This window comes from Dromiciops gliroides, chromosome 1, assembly GCF_019393635.1.
Source record: "Dromiciops gliroides isolate mDroGli1 chromosome 1, mDroGli1.pri, whole genome shotgun sequence".
Taxonomy (NCBI): domain Eukaryota; kingdom Metazoa; phylum Chordata; class Mammalia; order Microbiotheria; family Microbiotheriidae; genus Dromiciops; species Dromiciops gliroides.
The window spans coordinates 401,031,034-401,049,254 of NC_057861.1; the positions used below are offsets into that span (position 1 = coordinate 401,031,034).

At 41.5% G+C, this 18,221-nt stretch overlaps 1 protein-coding gene across 1 annotated transcript in view; it reads left to right on the forward strand.

Moving 5' to 3' along the window:
• Positions 1-18,221, forward strand: part of CDC20B (cell division cycle 20B) — a 66,809-nt gene that overhangs the window by 32,479 nt on the left and 16,109 nt on the right. Inside the window, 3 exon segments of the mRNA XM_043976048.1 lie at positions 5,085-5,218; positions 12,063-12,162; positions 17,348-17,467. Coding sequence (XP_043831983.1) covers positions 5,085-5,218; positions 12,063-12,162; positions 17,348-17,467 — 354 coding nt within the window.

The following is an 18,221-nucleotide window of genomic DNA, read 5'->3' on the forward strand; positions in this document are numbered from 1 at the left end:
GACAGAAAACCAACTCTGCTGGAGGGAAAGATAGCACATGCTTCTAACACTTCTGATCTTGATGCTGGTCCCTGGCATACCACATGACAGGGGCCTGGCAGTATGGGTATGGACAATTTGTTCTGATTAGTTATAGTAATGGTGGCATGGCAGTAGAAGAAGGTGGGCACCAGGAGAAGGGTGTGACCATAATGGTATTCTTTGGTATGGTAGCCTAGGATATGGGGAGGGAGCAGTGGCAAGGGAGCAAGGGATGGGGCTGCAGGTGTGAAGGACCAATATTTACAGGAAATATGCCCCTACTGGAAATAAGCACCCTGGGTCAAAGCCCAGGTTGCCCTTAGCTTGTTATGGCTCTTGTCTTAACCTCTAGGCTTCATTTGTGGTGCCCCTTCACTCTTAGCCTCTCACTTAGGCATCTAAGGCTGACGATCACATTCTTGAGAGCTGATGACCTCACTGGCATACCTTTGGTGTATTAATGCTAATAGAAGGAAATGTTACCAATGCTGTCAGTATCATTACTGTTGTGGTGGGAGGAGGGTCTATCCCTAGAGTTAGTCTATTCAGGCTGCTCTTTTCCAACAAGAAAAATTTCCTCCTTTCCTTAAGTCTGTTCCTGCTATAGTGGTTGTACATTGATTTGGGAAACTTGTTTTCTTATTGCCCAGAATCCTCCTTGGCCTCTTTTTAGATCTCAGTAACCTGAATTTGGGTCTCTATGCAAGGTTTTAAACCAATTAGCTACTGTAATGCAGTAAGTCAAAGCACCCACTATTATGGAGCTCATGGAGAGCAGAGAGAAGACTTTCTACAGGGGAATGAATGATGCTCTACAGGGAATGAATATTAAGAACAAAGATAACTCTAAATAGTTAAATGGTGAAAAGGATGGTCTGTGTAGCTACAGACAGGACAGCAAGAGTGATCAAAGAGATAATCTCCATGGTGCTTTTGAAAGATTTATGATGTCCCTAAATAGTTCTTTGCTTATGTAATAGGGACAGCTCCCCCTGGAACAAGGTAGCTGATATTCAGTAGAGAAAGCTCCAGGACATGAGACTCCTGTGGGATTTTGAGCCTGGACTGGGAGTTTTGTCAGATACTGTGGATTTAGAAAAGGAAGAAAAGAGAAAGCTTTTTATTTAATTTTTTTTTTTGGGGAAAGAGATGGAGTTAAAAAAGGGTAGTGAGCATGGCAAGAACAATTCTGTAGTGTTTGTGAGGTCCTGAGGATGGAATGGGAGAAATACAAGGTGTGGGCTGTGGTCAGAGCAGAGAGATTGAAGGGAAGTGCTTCTATATAAAGCAGAATATTGATGACCACAGGTACAAGCTGAGAGATTTTATCAGATTGCAGCCTACCTTGGGATGTTGGCAGATTTCTGTGCTAAGAACACGCTGAGAGGAACTGGGGGAATGATTGACATTCCCCCCTCCTCCCCTTATACATTTTCCCTTTGAGGGTTTTACTCTACCCCTTGAGAGACATAGGAATGTATCTATTTTTTTGTACATGTAGCTGGGAATGATCCTATTCCTCAACACCCTCCCATTATTTATATTGCTTTTATTTTATTTTATTTTTTTCAGATAAACAATTTTTTTGTTTGTTTGGTGTTATTTTTTTTTTTGCAGGGCAATGAAGGTTAAGTGACTTGCCCAGGGTCACACAGCTAGTAAGTGTCAAGTGTCTGAGGGTGGAGTGCTTTATCCACTGACGACACCTAGCTGCCCCCAACAATTCTTTTAATAAAAACATATCCATGAATCCACACTGCCTCCTTTTATCTACTTAGAGGCAGAGTGTTATAATGGACAGAGAGCTGGCATTGAAGCTGAAGAGCTGTATTCAAGTTATTCCTTTGAGAGAAGACTGGTCACATGACCCTGGGCAAGCTTTAAGAATTTTAAGCAACACACACTTATTTGTTCTCTGGATTTTTACATTTTTTCCCCAAATATAAGACAATAGCTTTTACACACATTACCCCAGCTCCTTCATGCACATTGGTGTAGATCTCTAAAATTATTGGCCAATTTTGAGAAAATGAGAATATAAATTTTGAAAAGTTCATCGAGGAGGAGGGAGGAACTGTTAATATTTTTACACATAATGGGAATAGATTCCACACTGGCAATACCTTTTGGACTCTTGAATAGTATATTTCCTTTTGGTTTCATGCTTTAATGGTAATTAGCATGCTCATATCCTCCATTACAGTATTTATCTTAGGACTAAAGTTCCCAGAAGGCTGCATTAAGAGGGGCAGAGATGCATAAAGGACATCAATAGTTTTGCCATGTACCCAGCCACTGTATCATAGGAACAGGGAGAGGATAATGCACTATGTTCTGCCCTCATCAGACCTCATCATTAGAACTGGACTTAGTTCTGGGGTCCATGATTTAAGAAAGATAACGATAAACTGGAAAGTGTCCAGAGGAGGACAACCAAAATGGGAAGGGTTTTGACTCCATGACATAGGGAGATGGGCTAAAGGAACCGGGCATAGGACATAGGAGAATGGGGGTGGGGCTGGGAGGAAGGAGCATTGGACAGCTGTCTAGAAAATCTGGAGGGCTATTATGGAGGAGGGATTAGCTGCATCCCACCCTGCTAGCCCCTCTCCAAGCAGGAGCAATGGGGGGAAGTTGCAATGAGGCACTTGCTGTTAGGGAAGCCTCCCAACCATTGGAGCTATCCAACAGCAGGATGAGCTGCTTTATGGGGTGCTAGGTTCTTCTTCCTTGGAGGTCTTCAGTCTATTGTGTAGGGGTTGGGTTAGATGGCCACTGAGGTCCTTTCTAACTTTCACAATCTTTGAACTCACTACTTACTGAAGCAACTCATTTCCACTTTTGAAGAGTTCTGTTACGAAGTCTTGTTAGATCAAACTAAAATCTGCTCTTAGTACTTTTATGCTGTTGGTCAGTCATGTCAGACTCTTCGTGGCCCCATTTGGGGTTTTCTTGGCCAAGAAACTTTTCTTCTCCATTTCCTTCTCTAGTTCATTTTACAGATGAGGAAACTGAGGCAAACAGAATTAAGCGACTTGTCTAGGGTCACACAGCTAGTTTAAATCAGGAAGATGAATCTTCCTGACTCCAGGCCAGGCACTCTATCCATTGCACCACCTAGCTGCCTCCAAATGATTAAGAACTGTTCAGAAATAACCTGCCTTTGATTGATCATTTCAGTAGATGTATTCTCACCTGATAAAGCAATCTACTTGAGTCCATCTTCTTACTTTGCCTTTCAGAAATCTTTCTCTTTCCTCAGGGTCAGCTCAGGTACTACCTCCTCCCTGAAGCCACCCCTGGTTCCCCTAGCTGAAGGCATTCTTCTTTTCCAAATTTTCCTAGCATACTTTCTTTAGATTTCTACTGCTCCCTAAAGCACATTGCAATCTTCCAGATGTGGCCCAACTGTCACATCATAGTTGAATTTGGACATAGTACTTCTCTTGTGCGATGGATCACATTTGCTTCTTTAGCTGCTGTGTCATAGCCTGTAGGGCACTAAAAACAAAGGCTTAGTCCATTGCTATGTACACAGCAGAACATAAGAGAGGATTCAATATAAAACTGTAAATTTCCTTTTCAAGAAAACTTAGATAGGAAATATTCCACATTGATTTCAAAGCTGCCCAGCTTTTCTTTGCTTCCTTCTAGGTTTTCTCTTACTCTTTGCTGTGCACTTCTCACTTTATTCCCCACCCCTCCCCTGCCCTGAAGAAGGTTATAGTGAAACATACATTTACACACATACATGTATACATACACACATATATGTATATACACACACAAATGTCTAGAAACATACACATATACACATATACAAAAATGTAAGCCTGAACTATGTTTATTTCCACTTGTCATCTGTTTCTCTGAAGGTGGAAAGCTCCAGATGAACTTTATTATTTTTTTCAAATCAGTAAAATAATTTTTTGTAATTTAATTGGGATGGGGGCAGCTAGGGGGCTCAGTGGATAAAGCACCGGCCCTGGATTCAGGAGGACCTGAGTTCGAATCCAACCTCAGACACTTGACACTTACTGGCTGTGTGACTCTGGGCAAGTCACTTAACCCTCAGTGCTCCACAAAAAAGTAATTTAATTGGGATGACATTAAATAAATAGATTAGTTCGGTAAAACTGTTATTTAAAATTATATTGGCTTTACTTACCCATGAACAATAAATATTTCTTCAATTATTTGGATCAGTTTATTTGTATAAAAAGTGTTTTATGTTTATGTTCATATAGTTCCCGTATCTGGTTTGATAGTTATATGCTCAGATATTTTATGTTCTCTAGTTATTTGTTTTTTGTTGAGGCAATTGGGGTTAAGTGACTTACCTAGGGTCACATAGCTAGTAAGTGTCAAGTGTCTGAGGCCAGATTTGAACTCCGGTCCTCCTGATTCCAGGGCCAGTGCTCTAGCTGCCCCTCTAGTTATTATAAATGGTCTAAAACAATATTGAATACTATTGCTGACACATAGTGTATTTTGTCCCTCATCCTTGGGCCTTAATTTCTTCATCTGTAAAATGGAGCTAATAGTATCTACCTCCCAAGATTGTTGTTTTGCTCAGAAGAGATAATGTACATATATAACTTTGTAAACTTTAAAGCAGTTTATAAATGTCAGTTTTTATTATTATTGTAGTCAAAAGTATGGGTTGACAGTGTTTTTCCCCCTAAACATTGGATGTTGAATTTTGGACTTTCATTGTGGAGTTACAGCAGTTTTGTTTCTGCTGCTCCTGTGCTTAGACCAGGTGTTGTGACACAGGTTAAAGAATCCTGTGGCTGCAGTAACTGACATAAAGTGACAATTCGCTGTTTTAAGAAATTAACTCTCCTGGCTCTTTAGAATATAGTGACCTTGCACTTGCTGGACTGGGACTTAGCAGGTTTTCCTAACCAGGTTGTGTTCCTTGTTGTATAGCGATGCCTTCAGGACAGACTCCCATTTGGACTTGGCTCCCTGAATGAGGACAATTTCTTTCTTGAGGTTTGCAGTGGCAGGGGTGGGGCCTCTTTTCTGGTTTACAAATAAAAATGAAATCTTGTTTTCAGGATCCCCCAGTGATCAGGCTCGGAAGACCTGTGTGGCAGTGAACTTAGGAAGAAATGATGCTGCTCTAAGGTGTTGGGAGGCATCGAATACCCAATGGAGAAATTGGCAGAAAAATGTTGCTTTGAAAAGTCAGGTAGGTAAGACAAGAAACTGCATTATTGATATTGACGTTCAGTAGATTAAGGGCAGGAGAGGCTAGAAGAAGTGACCTCTACTATTTGACTGTGGGAAATTAATGGAGGTCTTCCTAGGTTCTGCAGTGTCTACACTACAAAGATTTGGCTCCAATTTCTGAGGATTGTCATTGCTGATTTCAAAGCATTTTACAAATGTGAGGTATTAAATAATGAAAATAAGACATGCTGTGGGCAGGATCTGGTATCATTAGGTTCCTGTCAGGATGTATCTCATCACCAGATTTTACACCTTGGGGACCTCTTACAGGGAGCTGTTGATACATTGCATTGAAGCATCAAAACTGGGTATGTTTTCAGACTGATCTTAATATGAATTAAATGACAACCCTTGATGTTTCATTTTCAAAACAGGAACCAAAACAGGAAAAAAGTTGGGCAAATAAAAATTCTTAATTTAGGTAAAACCCTGTATTTAGAAATAAATTTTGGGTTAGAGTCAGAGGGGCTTCTTTCCATTCTTACTTTGGGATAAACATTTCTTGTGAAAGGAACATTAAAATCATCTGAAAAATAGGGGCAGCTGGGTGGTGCAGTGGATGAAGCACCGGCCTTGGATTCAGGAGTACCTGAGTTCAAATCCAGCTTCACTTGACACTTACCAGCTGTGTGACCCTGGGCAAGTCACTTGACCCCCATTGCCCTGCAAAAAACCAACAACAAAACAAAACAAATCATCTGAAAATAGATTTAACTAGTTTGAACCCACTCAAGAAAACATCAAAATCTTAAATTGATTCCTATGTTGTAAGCTTCATCCATACAGTTTTTTTGTAGTGGTCAGAAAAATAGAGGATTTAGTATTGGAAGGAGCCTTTAAAGATAATTTAGTTCCATGTTCTTATTTTGTAGGTGAAGAAACTGAGGCCTGAGATCACACAGCTCATTAGTGATGGAGCTTAGACTCAGGCAGGTTATATTGTCTCCCACATCTGTGCTTTGGCCCAGAGTGTGCACTGCCCCCTCCCTCTGTGCCTAGAATGTTCTCCTTTTTATCTTTCTTTGACTTTCAGAAATCTTTGTCTTTCCTCAGGCTCAGCTCAAGTACCACCTCCTCCTTGAAGCCATCCCTGGTTCCCCTAGCTGAAGGCATTCTTCCTTTCTAAATTTTCTTAGAGTACTTTGTTTAGATTTCTACCACTCCCCATCTTGTATACCCCAGTGGAAGGTAAGGTTAGGAATATGTCATTAAAAACAAACAAACAAACAAACTTCATTTCTCCAGTTTCTAGTATGGTGCTTTGCACATAGTAGGTATTTAATAAATATTTATTATTTTCTGGCTTTCTTAACTCTTTTTTATTTTTTTTTTGGTGGGGCAATGAGGGTTAAGTGACTTGCCCAGGGTCACACAGCTAGTAAGTGTCAAGTGTCTGAGGCTGGATTTGAACTCAGGTCCTCCTGAATCCAGGGCGGATGCTTTATCCATTGCGCCACCTAGCTTCCCCCTTTTAACTCTTATTTCAATGCTTGTATTACATGCTGCCAAAGGGGGTTGCTGCTGACCTTGTGCATGAGTTCTTGTTGTTATTGTTTGTCCTTCATTCTCAAAGAGGATCATGACATCAGAGGGATGTCACAATTTATACTGAATTGGATTTAAGTAAGGGAGGGCTGGGCAAGGTCACCAGCCTCACTCTCTCCTCGAGAGCCATGGTGTCCTTATGGTAGTACCAAATCCCTGTTCATATCCTCCTCTCTGCAAATGAATGGATCTTTCACTGTCCTACTGGTCTTGGCTTCCTCCTTAACGCCACCACAGCAGAACAGAGATAATGGTAAAAGCAAAGTGAGCAGTCTTGGCAGCCACATTTGTGGTTATCATAGCACCTAGAGCCATTACTCAACCCCTTTTGCTCTTATTCCCGCACCACTAATGGATCCTCTGCATGATAATTCAATTCAAAAAGCATTAAATGCCTACTTTGTGCAAGGTATGATGTGAGAGGTTGGGGATACAAGTTAAAAACAACCTTAACCCTGGGGTAGCTTCCATTCTTCTGGTTAAAAGGACGTGAAGTTACTGATGGTATTTATCATGTTAACCTGAATAGTTTTTTTTGGAAGTGCTGAGCTTGGAAATGTGGAGTCTATATAGCAGGAAAGAATGGTGAAGATCCAGAAAACGTCTCTTCTAGATTCCTGTTTACACATGTGTGGTCTTTCTCTGGTCCTAAAAGGAAGTTTCCTGGTGTCTCCTAGTTGATTTTCCACATAAGTGTCCGTGCCTACTTTGGAGTCGGTGAAAATTCTAGTAATCTGATTAGCTCTCTGCAAATTACTCCCTTTAAGCTCACTTAAGCCAGGAATAAATGTCTAGGAGAGAGCAGCCCCTGGGACATGGAAAGAAGAAATACTTTTTATTCAGCAGTAGCTTAGACACTTTTGTGGTTCTCCTGGGAGTTGGAAGAAACAGGATTGTGAAGTAGATCATGGGTAAGAGCAACTCTGAATGGCTGGCCAAGAGTAATCTTCATGAACGTTAGGGATTTATAGATATATTGGGATAACCTTGAATGCCCAAAGAAAAAACATCTGTTGAATCGCTAATTGTTTTCCATGACACAGCGCAGCAAATAACATAGCAATCTGGCAGGATGTGCATATGAGGGGCATCTTTCTGACTAGGTCTTTTCTGACATAAATAACTAAAAAACGTTTTTTTCCCAGGGTCATAAAAACACCGGCAAATTGTTTTATCTACCACTTTTTGTTAATCTATTTACTTCCAACCCAGTCTATGTAACGATTGGAATGACGCCACCTGCTGGAGACCTACTGTAGAAGAGTTCCACCCATGAAGTGAAGGTTTTTGAGGGCAAGACCAGGAGTCTTTTCTTTGGAGTCAGGAAGTGACGCGGGCGAGTGGGAGGAGGAAGGAAGAGACTGGCGCTCGGTCTCGGGCTCTCTTTCCTTTGGACTCTGGTGGAGAGCGGAGCTAGAAATGTGCTCTCCCTTTTATAGATAGAAATCTAGGCCTTTCTCTCTCTCTTTACCAAATTCTTATTCTCCTTAATAAATTCTTAAAAGTCTAACTCTTGCTAAAGCTTATAATTTATTGGCGACCACTCATTAGATATTTTAGACAGTTTAGCTAGAATTTTAGCCCTTAACATCTACAAGTGAATACAAAAGTATCCATGTATTCTAGTATAGCCAGGGAGACAAAAACTTGTTCAGTCCATTCAGTCATATCTGACTCTTTGTGACCCTGTGGACCATACTGTCAATGGGGTTTTGTTGGCAAAGATTCTGGAGTGGTTTGCCATTTCCTTCTCCAATGGATTAAGTCAAACTGAGGTCAAATGACTTGCTCAGGGTCAGCTCGTAAGTGTCTAGGCTGGATTTGAATTCAGACCTTCCTGACTCCAGGCCCAGTGCTACCTAGCCACCTAGCTGCCTTCTAGGCAACAGAGGTTAAATGACTTGCCTGAGGTCACTCACTTAGCACATGTCTCAGGCTAGATGTGAACTCAGATCTTCCTGACTCCAAACCTAGAACTCTATCCATTGTGTGCCACCTAGCTGCCCCAAGCCATCTAGCTAGAGGAAAAACTAAGCTTGGCTAGGGTCTCTTGCCCATGAAAACATTTTTAGAAGCCTCAGCTTCCCCATTCATAGAGTCTTAGAAATAGAAAGGATTTCTTTTCAGCAGTTTCAGAACCTCATGGTATCCTTGGGCATCCATCTTCTTGTTTACAGTTGTACCTCAGCTGAGATGATAGTCCCATTCTTCCCTTCCACCCCACTCCACTGCTACTTGCCCCAGAGCTACTTTTCTGTTTGGAAACATGGTCAAGATTGTTTTCTGTTGCTTTACTAGTCATTTCTGTTCCCATTAAAGGGTTTCCTGGTTCAATGCTAAAAAACAAGCAAACAAAAAAAGAAATGGGAAGAATTTTTTATCATAAAAGTACTTTACTATTTTCCAGTTACTTGTAAAGATAGTTTTCAACATTTATTTTCATAAGATTTTTAGTTCCAAATTTTTCTCCCTCCCTCCCTTCCCTCCCCAAAACAGAAAGCAATCTGATATAGGTACAATCACATTAAACATATTTCTGCATTAGTCATGTTGTGAAAGAAGAATCAGAACAAAAGGGAAAAACCTCAAAAAAGAAAAAAAATAACAACCAAAAAAGTAGAAACAGTATGATTCAATCTGCATTCAGAATCCACAGTTCTTTTTTCTGGATGTGGAGAACATTTTCCATCATGAGTTCTTTGGAATTGTCTTGGATCATTGCACAGATGAGAAGAGCCAAGTCTATCACAGTTGATCATTACACAATGTTGCTGTTACTGTGTGCAATGATCTCCTGGTTCTGCTCACTTCACTCAGCATCAGTCTACTTAAGTCTTTCCAAGTTTTTCATAAATCTGCGTGCTCATCATTTCTTTCAGCACAATAGTATTCCATTATATTCATATGGGGTCAGCTAGGTGGCGCAGTGGATAGAGCACCAACCCTGGATTCAGGAGGACCTGAGTTCAAATCTAGCCTCAGACACTTGATACTCACTAGCTGTGTGACCCTGGGCAAGTCACTTCACCTTCATTGCCCCGCATTATCTCCTGCCTCCAGACCTTGCAAAAGGGGTCCTTCAAGTCTGGAAAATACTCTCTTCTCTGTTCTCCCTTCTGCCTCTTGGAATGCTTCCTTCCAGTCCCAGTTCAAGTACCATCTCCTGTGTGATTCAGTATATACACACAATCTCTCTTGAAATTACTTTGTGTCTGTTTGCTGGCATACATATTGAGTGCCCCCCAATAGAGTGTAAGCAGCACATGTTTCATTTTACCCTTTGTGTCCCTAGCACTGTACGTTTTGCAGGGTAGGAGCTTGCCAAATGTTTTTAGAATCGAAATATCATGACATTCTTCTCCGATATGGCCACCACCTTGGAACAGTCCCTTATCATTTTATATGTGGACTATTGAGGCAGCTAGGTGGTACAGTGATAGAGTACCCAGCCTGGAGTCAGGAAGACTCATTTTGGTGAGTTCAAATTCAACCTCAGACACTTTCTAACTGTGTGACCTTAGGCAAGTCACTTAACCCTGTTTGCCTTAGTTTCCTCTTTTATAAAATGAGCAAACCACTCCACTATCTTTGTCAAGAAAACCCCAAATGGGGTCAAGAAGAGCCAAACACAGCTAAAATGACTCAACAACAATAAATTGCAATAGCTTGCTGGTACTGCCTCAAGTCTTTCCCCACTCCAGCCCATCCTCTACTCATCTGTCAATATGATCTTCCAAAACTACAAGTGTAAGCATGACCCTCCCCATTCAACAAACTTCAGTGGCTCCTTCTTACTTTCAGGATCAAATAACAAAATCCTTTGTTTGCATTTTAAAGCCCTTAATAACCTGCCCCTCTCCTATCTTTTCAGTTTTCTTATATCTAACTCCCCCTCTTACTTCCTCACCGCTTACTCTGAAATCCAATGACACTGGTCTCCTTGCTGTTCCTTATACATGACCCTCCTCTTGGCCATGCATTTTCTTTCTTTTCTTTTCTTTTTTTTTTTTAAGTGAGGCAATTGGGGTTAAGTGACTTGCCCAGGGTCACACAGCTAGTAAGTGTTAAGTGTCTGAGGCCAGATTTGAACTCAGGTCCTCCTTACTCCAGGGCCAGTGCTCTATCCACTGTGCCATGTAGCTGCCCCTGGCCGTGCATTTTCACTGGCTGTTCTGGAATGTTCTCCCTTCTCTTCTCCACCTCCCAGCTTCTCAATAATAGCCCCACTGCGGGGGCAGCTAGGTGGTGCAGTGGATAGAGCACAGGCCCTGGAGTCAGGAGGACCTGAGTTCAAATCTGGCCTCAGACACTTAACACTTACTAGCTGTGTGAGCCTAGGCAAGTCACTTAACCCCAATTGCCTCACCAAAAACCAAAAAAGAAAAAAAAGTAAGCTAGTGGAAAAAAAAATTAAAATAAAAAAAATGGGGCAGCTAGGTGGCACAGTGGATAGAGCACCGGCCCTGGAGTCAGGAGTACCTGAGTTCAAATCCAGCCTCAGACACTTAACACTTACTAGCTGTGTGACCCTGGGCAAGTCACTTAACCCCAACTGCCTCACTAAAAAAAAAAAAATAGCCCCACCTTCTGAGAAAAGCCTTTTCTGTTCCCTGTTAATGCTAGTGCTTTCCCTCTATTGATTATCTCCAATTTATCCTGTCCAAATCTTGTTTTTACACAGATGTTTTCATGTTGCTTCCCCATTAGATTGTAAGCTCCTTGAGGACAGGATCTTTCTTCTTTCCTTCCTTCCTTCCTTCCTTCCTTCCTTCCTTCCTTCCTTCCTTCCTTCCTTCCTTCCTTCCTTCCTTCCTTCCTTCCTTCCTTCCTTCCTTTCTTTCTTTCTTTCTTTCTTTCTTTCTTTCTTTCTTTGTCAATCAGGGTTAAGTGATTTGCCTAAGCTCACACAGCTAGTGAGTGTCTGAGGTAGAATTTGAACTCAGGTCCTCCTGAATCTAGGGCCGGTGCTTTATCCACTGTGTCACCTAGCTGCCCTCAAGCGCAGGACTTTTCTTTTGCCTTTCTTTGCATCCTTGGAGATTAGCCCAGTACCTGGTACATAGTAGGTGCTTAATAAATGCTTATTGATTGATCCTCAATATGATATTTGCATATTTGGGAGCTATGTTAGCTTCTAGTTCAAAGACAGTTTCTCCTATCTGAATTTGAACTGTTTAGAGAATTATACATAGTAGCCCCACATTTTTTATCATGTTTGAACCTTGTCTAGCCCTTCCTTTACTTTTGTTTACTTCCAGAAGTGTCTAACCTTGCTGCTGCTGCCTTCAGACCTGAAGGAGCCCTGGAATGTCAGTGGGAGAATGCAGATCTGTGAGACACCCAAGTGCCTTTGGGAAGGTGTGTGTTGGAAAGATATGAGAAAAGATATGGGTAGTACCTAGAGAAACTCAGAGAAAAGTATTTTCTTTAGTCCGTTTTCTTTCTTTTTGTCAAGCTGTGGACAAACTTTTCTTCTGAGGTAAAATGGAAGGGGCTCCAGAGTCAGAGAACCTGGATTTGAATCCCACCTCTGAAGCTTGGGCAAGTCTCTTAATATCGTGGGCCTCAGTTTTCTCATCTGTAAAAAGAGGCTGGATGGGATGACCTTTGAGGTCCCTTCCAGCTCTAGATCTATGATCCTAATGCCCCCTTCCTTCATTTTTCTTTTTCTTTTGTCTATTTACTTAGTATTATTCTCACTCCTGACTAGTTGGTCCAGGCTTTTTTCCTTTTGGGAGGAAGGGTGTCTCTAGTGGAGTGGAGGTACCAAGATCGGAGAGAGAAACATATTCTTTAATGATAACTTTCCTCCAGGATTTCTGAGGACTAAGGCACCTTTTTTGTTCTTTTTTTGGTGAGGCAATTGGGGTTAAGTGACTTGCCCAGGGTCACACAGCTAATAAATGTTAAGTGTCTGAGGCCAGATTTGAACTCAGGTCCTCCTGAATCCAGGGCTGGTGTTCTATCCACTGTGCCACCTAGCTGCCCCTGGCACCTTTCTTAAGTGTATAGAGAAGAATTTTTGTGAGTGCATATGCATCGAGTGGGGGCCACATCTACCCCTAAACATTCTTGACATGGCATAGGCATGACAAAGGGGCTGGGGCATAAGTAGAAACTTTGAGCCTTAAGCAAAATTTTCCGATGAAGTCCCTCTCCTTAGCTGCAAAATAAAGAAATCTTCAAGTCTTTCTTTAGAACTGGGGCTAGTTCTTAGTGGTTATACCTACAGGAAAAGGAAAAGGCTGGCTGTTGCCATGGGGTTTCCCCCTTGGATTGACTTGACTGACTTTTGCCCTTTCTCCACATGACCCATTGGCTTCTAGTAATGGCTCTTCAACTGACTGAGTAGCTGAGCCCTCAGCAGCTGCTCCTAGTATGACCTAGAGATGATGCACAGAAAGGTTTTGTGGTGCCTCCTTGGTGGAGGAAGGGTGTGGATGATATTCTCTGTTGAATCAGCTGAGCCTTGGAGACCCCGAGGGTTCTTGCGACTTTTAGTTTGTCCCTTTGAGCCCAAAGAGCCTGCCTGAATGTGATGAAGGAGGCAAAAAAAAAAAGGGGGTTAATAGAAAAACCTAAGACCCAAGCTTTAATTCAGATATTAGCTCCAAAAGGGAGTTAGGCCCCAGCTAATGGATAACTTACAAGTCAGGATGCTGCGTTGTCACGCCCACAGTGATCAGTACCGCTAATGGGACCATAACGGGTCAGGTCATATAACAATAAGACACAAGACAAGGATATAGAAATTCTAATGAAAAATGTGAAACTAGCCATGGGAAACAGAAAGAGGCATGTGCAGAAAAGGCCAAATTTGTCCCCAGATTCACCTAATGATGTGTAAACCCCCCAAACACACCTCCACTGAAAAAGGTACCCGCCTCAGGGGTTGGCTTAGGACCCCAGGAACTCTAAATTAGGATAAACTCTCTCCTGTAACACCCCAAGGTGGAGAATATTATAATGAGTAGGATAAGCCCTCCCCTGCACCCCCCTAAGGTGGAGATTATTATAATGAGACTGATAATCAATTTATCTGTACTATAAATATAACTGTCTTTCCTTTCACTATTTGAGAGATACCTTTCCACTCTTCTGGTTCTCTCCCTGTGGTCACCCACAGTATTGCAATACAACTTGGGAAACTGAGTCGCTGAGTCTTGATTTCTTTTGGGATGACTCACGATCAATTTGACCCCAAATTCTATCCCTCATCAAATGTACCTAAAGATGTAACCAGGAAGTCTGGAAGCTCTTGCCATATCAAAACTGTCCCCTCAGGCCACATTGGGTTCCACCAGAGATTTCATAGGTGGGAGTCATATCTGGAAGATGGTTGGTAAGCAACCTAGCCCCTTGGTGGAAAATCCTTGGGAGAACTAGCTGTGCCTTTCATGAATGTCTAGGAAAACCGCCAGATACATTTGCTTCTGGAATAAGAGTCTAGGTTGCTTTGGGAGGGACACTGTTCAATATGCTCAGGATGGATTGGAAGTCAGAAACCCTGAATCCTCACTTGTAATTCCACTTCCCAGCCTCTTTCTATAGACTTCTATGTGATTATTCATTCTCCCTTCCTCACTTTTTTCCAGGTGCCAGATGGGGACAAGAATATAGGCAGCTATACTGGGAATGGAGACACAAGCTTCAGACATTTTCTCTATTCTTTGAGATGTGCAGGAGTTTAAATGTGGGAAAATGGGGAAACCTAAGGATGGCCCTTTGAGATCTCTACTTTCAGAACGACTCTTTACAATCAAACACAAGGATTGGAGGCTTTGGGGAAATGAGCGGGTAAAAAGGAGATGGGAAATGTCTTCTCTATCTCTTCTTTTGATGTGACCAGCAACGAGCTTGTGTTTTAGTAAGAGTTTAAATACTTGATTTTGTTCCAAAAATTATGTAGCAGGTTGAGGCAAAGAGGGCTCTCTCCTGTGTCTGCATTTTGATGTTCTAGGGGATTTTTGGCACAAAGACACATCTGGCTTGAGACTGTCTAAGACTGCAGCTGGGGCCCACATTTGATTACCTCATAAAGAGCCTATTAACCCTATCCTGGTCCCTTGGCTTCAGAGTCTGCAATCAACTGAGCAAAAATCCAACATTTGAAAAAAAAAAAAGGTGGCTTCTTTTCTTCCAAATAAGTGAAAAAGTCCTGCTGGCAATCCATCTTTCCGGGTTTTAGTACAGGAGTTTCTTAATTTGGGGCTTAAACTCCCAGATTTTGGGGGGTTCATGAACTTGGATGGGAAAAAATGACATCTTTATTTTCACTAGCCTCAAGCTGGAAGTTAGCCTTCAATTATTCAGAAAGATTATTCTGAAGAATTCCTGGCTTCACCAGATTGCCAAGCGCTCCATGAGACAAAAAAGCTGAGAACCCTGGTTCTAATCAACCAGTCCCACACTTTGGAAATCCGGAAACCTGAATCTAGGTTTGAGTTTCCCGTTTAACCAAAGAAAAGGAATTTGCATGATTTGCAGTAGAGATGGCTGAGGTCAGAGAAGGCTTGCCAGGAATGTTGCTAATAACTACCTTTGGTCTTTTTTGTAAAAGGCCCATGAGTAGAACAGGGGTGTTTCCAGCTGTCCCACACTGTTCTGTACATGACTGCAGATTTCCTCAGCAGACAGAGATAGCTTCTTACATGTGGCAAGGAAGTTTCTTGGTATAGAAGTCAGGGGCGGGGGCAGCTAGGTGGCGCAGTGGATAGAGCACCAGCCCTGGATTCAGGAGGGCCTGAGTTCAAATCTGACCTCAGACACTTGATACTTACTAGCTGTGTGACCCTGGGCAAGTCACTTAACCCCAATTGCCCCACCAAGAAGAAGAAGAAGAAGAAGAAGAAGAAGAAGAAGAAGAAGAAGAAGAAGTAGGAGGAGGAGGAGTAGTCGGGGCTTCCTTGTGGTACCACTTAACTGTCTCATTAACCACTCCATCACAGGACTGTAGCGCTCGATACTTTGCTCATCATGTGCAGAATACTAGAGAAGTGGAAGCCAAGAAGTGTCACTTCGTTCCCAAAGCAAATGACTTTAATGACTATCTTGAAAGTAGAAAGAATTAGTATTTTATTTGCTGACTCTCATAGGTAAAATGAACTGGAAACAGTATCTCTAGATGCCTTGATGCAGAGATAATGAAGTATAGAAATGTATTAATCAGTCAACCAATATTTATTGAATGTTTTGTGAAAAGTGTTCACCAACTAGGGCTTCACTTTCCCAGGTGAATTTTGGCACTCTGCTTATATTGGTATGCAGATGTCAATGTGGAAAAGAGAAAAAGACATATTTGTACAAAAATATTTCTAGCAGTTCTTTTTGTGGTAACTAAGAACCGGAAATCAAAGGAATACCCATCAACTGGGGAATGACTAAACAAACTGTGGTATATGATGGTGATGGAATATTATTGTGCTGTAGGAAATGACAAGCAGGATGACTTCAGAAGGGCCTGGAAAGACATGTATGAAATGATGTATTGTGAAGTGAGCAGAACCAAGAGAACATTGTACACAGAGACAGCAATATTGTTTGAAGAACTGTGAATGACTTGACTATTCTCAACAATACAATGATCCAAAACAATCCTAAAGGACTATTGATGAAACATACTACCCACCTCCAAAAAAAATAAAAACAAAAACCTGATATTGATGGAACAGGCTGAAGCATGCTATTTTCCACTTTCTTTCAATTTTTCTTTTAATCAAGTTTTCTTGTACAAAAGGACGAATATGATGTTTTTTGGTGGGGCAATGAGGGTTAAGTGACTTGCCCAGGGTCACACAGCTAGTAAGTGTCAAGTGTCTGAGGCCGGATCTGAACTCAGGTCCTTCTGAATCCAGGGCCAGTGCTTTATCCACTGCACCACCTAGCTGCCCCTGATAATGTTTTACGTGATAAAGAAAATGTCAATCTGGATTTACGGATTCAAATAAAATAGTAAACAGTCAAAACAAGTCATATTGCTTATGGTTATATGTATGTTTGTTTTGAGGCAGCATGAATAAAATATTGGATGTGGACTCAAAAAGACCTGGGTTCAAATCTTGCCTCTGACACTACCTCTGTGGACAACACATGGACAATTGACCTTTCTGTTCCTCAGGCAACTCCCTAAGGCTTTTCTACTAAATTATAGATGAGTTATAGTCTGCATGTGTCAGTCAGGCAGGCAGTTAATTATTTATTGCCTACTGTGTGCTGGGACCTGTACTAATGTTTGGGGATATAAAGAAAGGCAAAAGAGAGTCCCTGCCTTCGAGGAGAACACCATCTAATAATGTGCACTGATGTACATGTGTATCCTTTAAATTAGAAAATGTCTTTTTATTGGTAATAATAATAACAATACCTCTGATTTCAGTTACTACCACTACCTCCCTTTTCCCCTTTCTCTATTTTAGAATGTAGCATGATGTTCACTTTTCCTGCATCTCTGGCACCTCTTTGTACACATGAGGAAATATTTGAACATGTTCCCAGGACCGCAGTGGAGGGCGGGATGTGCTCATCTTTGATTTGTTCCTTGAAGGTTGCAGAAGTGGAATTCATGGAGAGGAGTCTGTGCATCATCAAAGCTGCAGTGACATGAAAGATCTGGTATTCCAGCCAGAGGTGAAGATTCATCTTATTGGCCTACGGGATGACTACTGTGAGATTTTTCTCTTTCTTATCCTAGCAGATAAATTGAGAGGTTAGAAGTGAGCAGTGAAATTCTGGGTGTGGACACTTGGGGTCATTGATTGTAGAATCTGGAGTCCTGCATTTTCTCCTGCCCTCTGGCACTAACTCATCCTTTGAGTCTGGAAAAGTAATTTTGTCTTTTGCACACCAATTTCCAAAATGGCACATCATTTAAAAATGATTAATATAGTAGTCTTGTTTCTAAATGCTTATATTGGGGGATAGGACTAGTATTTTATCTCCCCGTCTCTGTCTCTGTTTGTGTCTCTGTCTCTTTGCCTGTTTGTGTGTTTCTTTCTCTGTCTGTTTCTCAAATCAACCAATCAGCTAATGTTTATTTAGTATTTTATGAAAAGCATTCTCAAAGTAGGGCTTCACTCTCCCAGGTGAATATTGCAAATTCATATTGCAAATATCAATGTGTATTTACGGATTTAAAGAAAATAGTAAACAAAGTATGTTCTAGCCTAGTTGTCTCTTTCTCTGTGACTTCCTTTTTTTTTTTTTTTTAAAGTGAGGCAATTGGGGTTAAGTGACTTGCCCAGGGTCACACAGCTAGTAAATGTTAAGTGTCTGAGGCCATATTTGAACTCAGGTCCTCCTGACTCCAGGGCTGGTGTTCTATCCACTGCGCCACCTAGCTGCCCCCTGTGACTTCCTTTTGAAAACAGATAACTTTGCTTTTGAATTGGCCAGATCTGGCAAAACAGTGAAAGATCAAA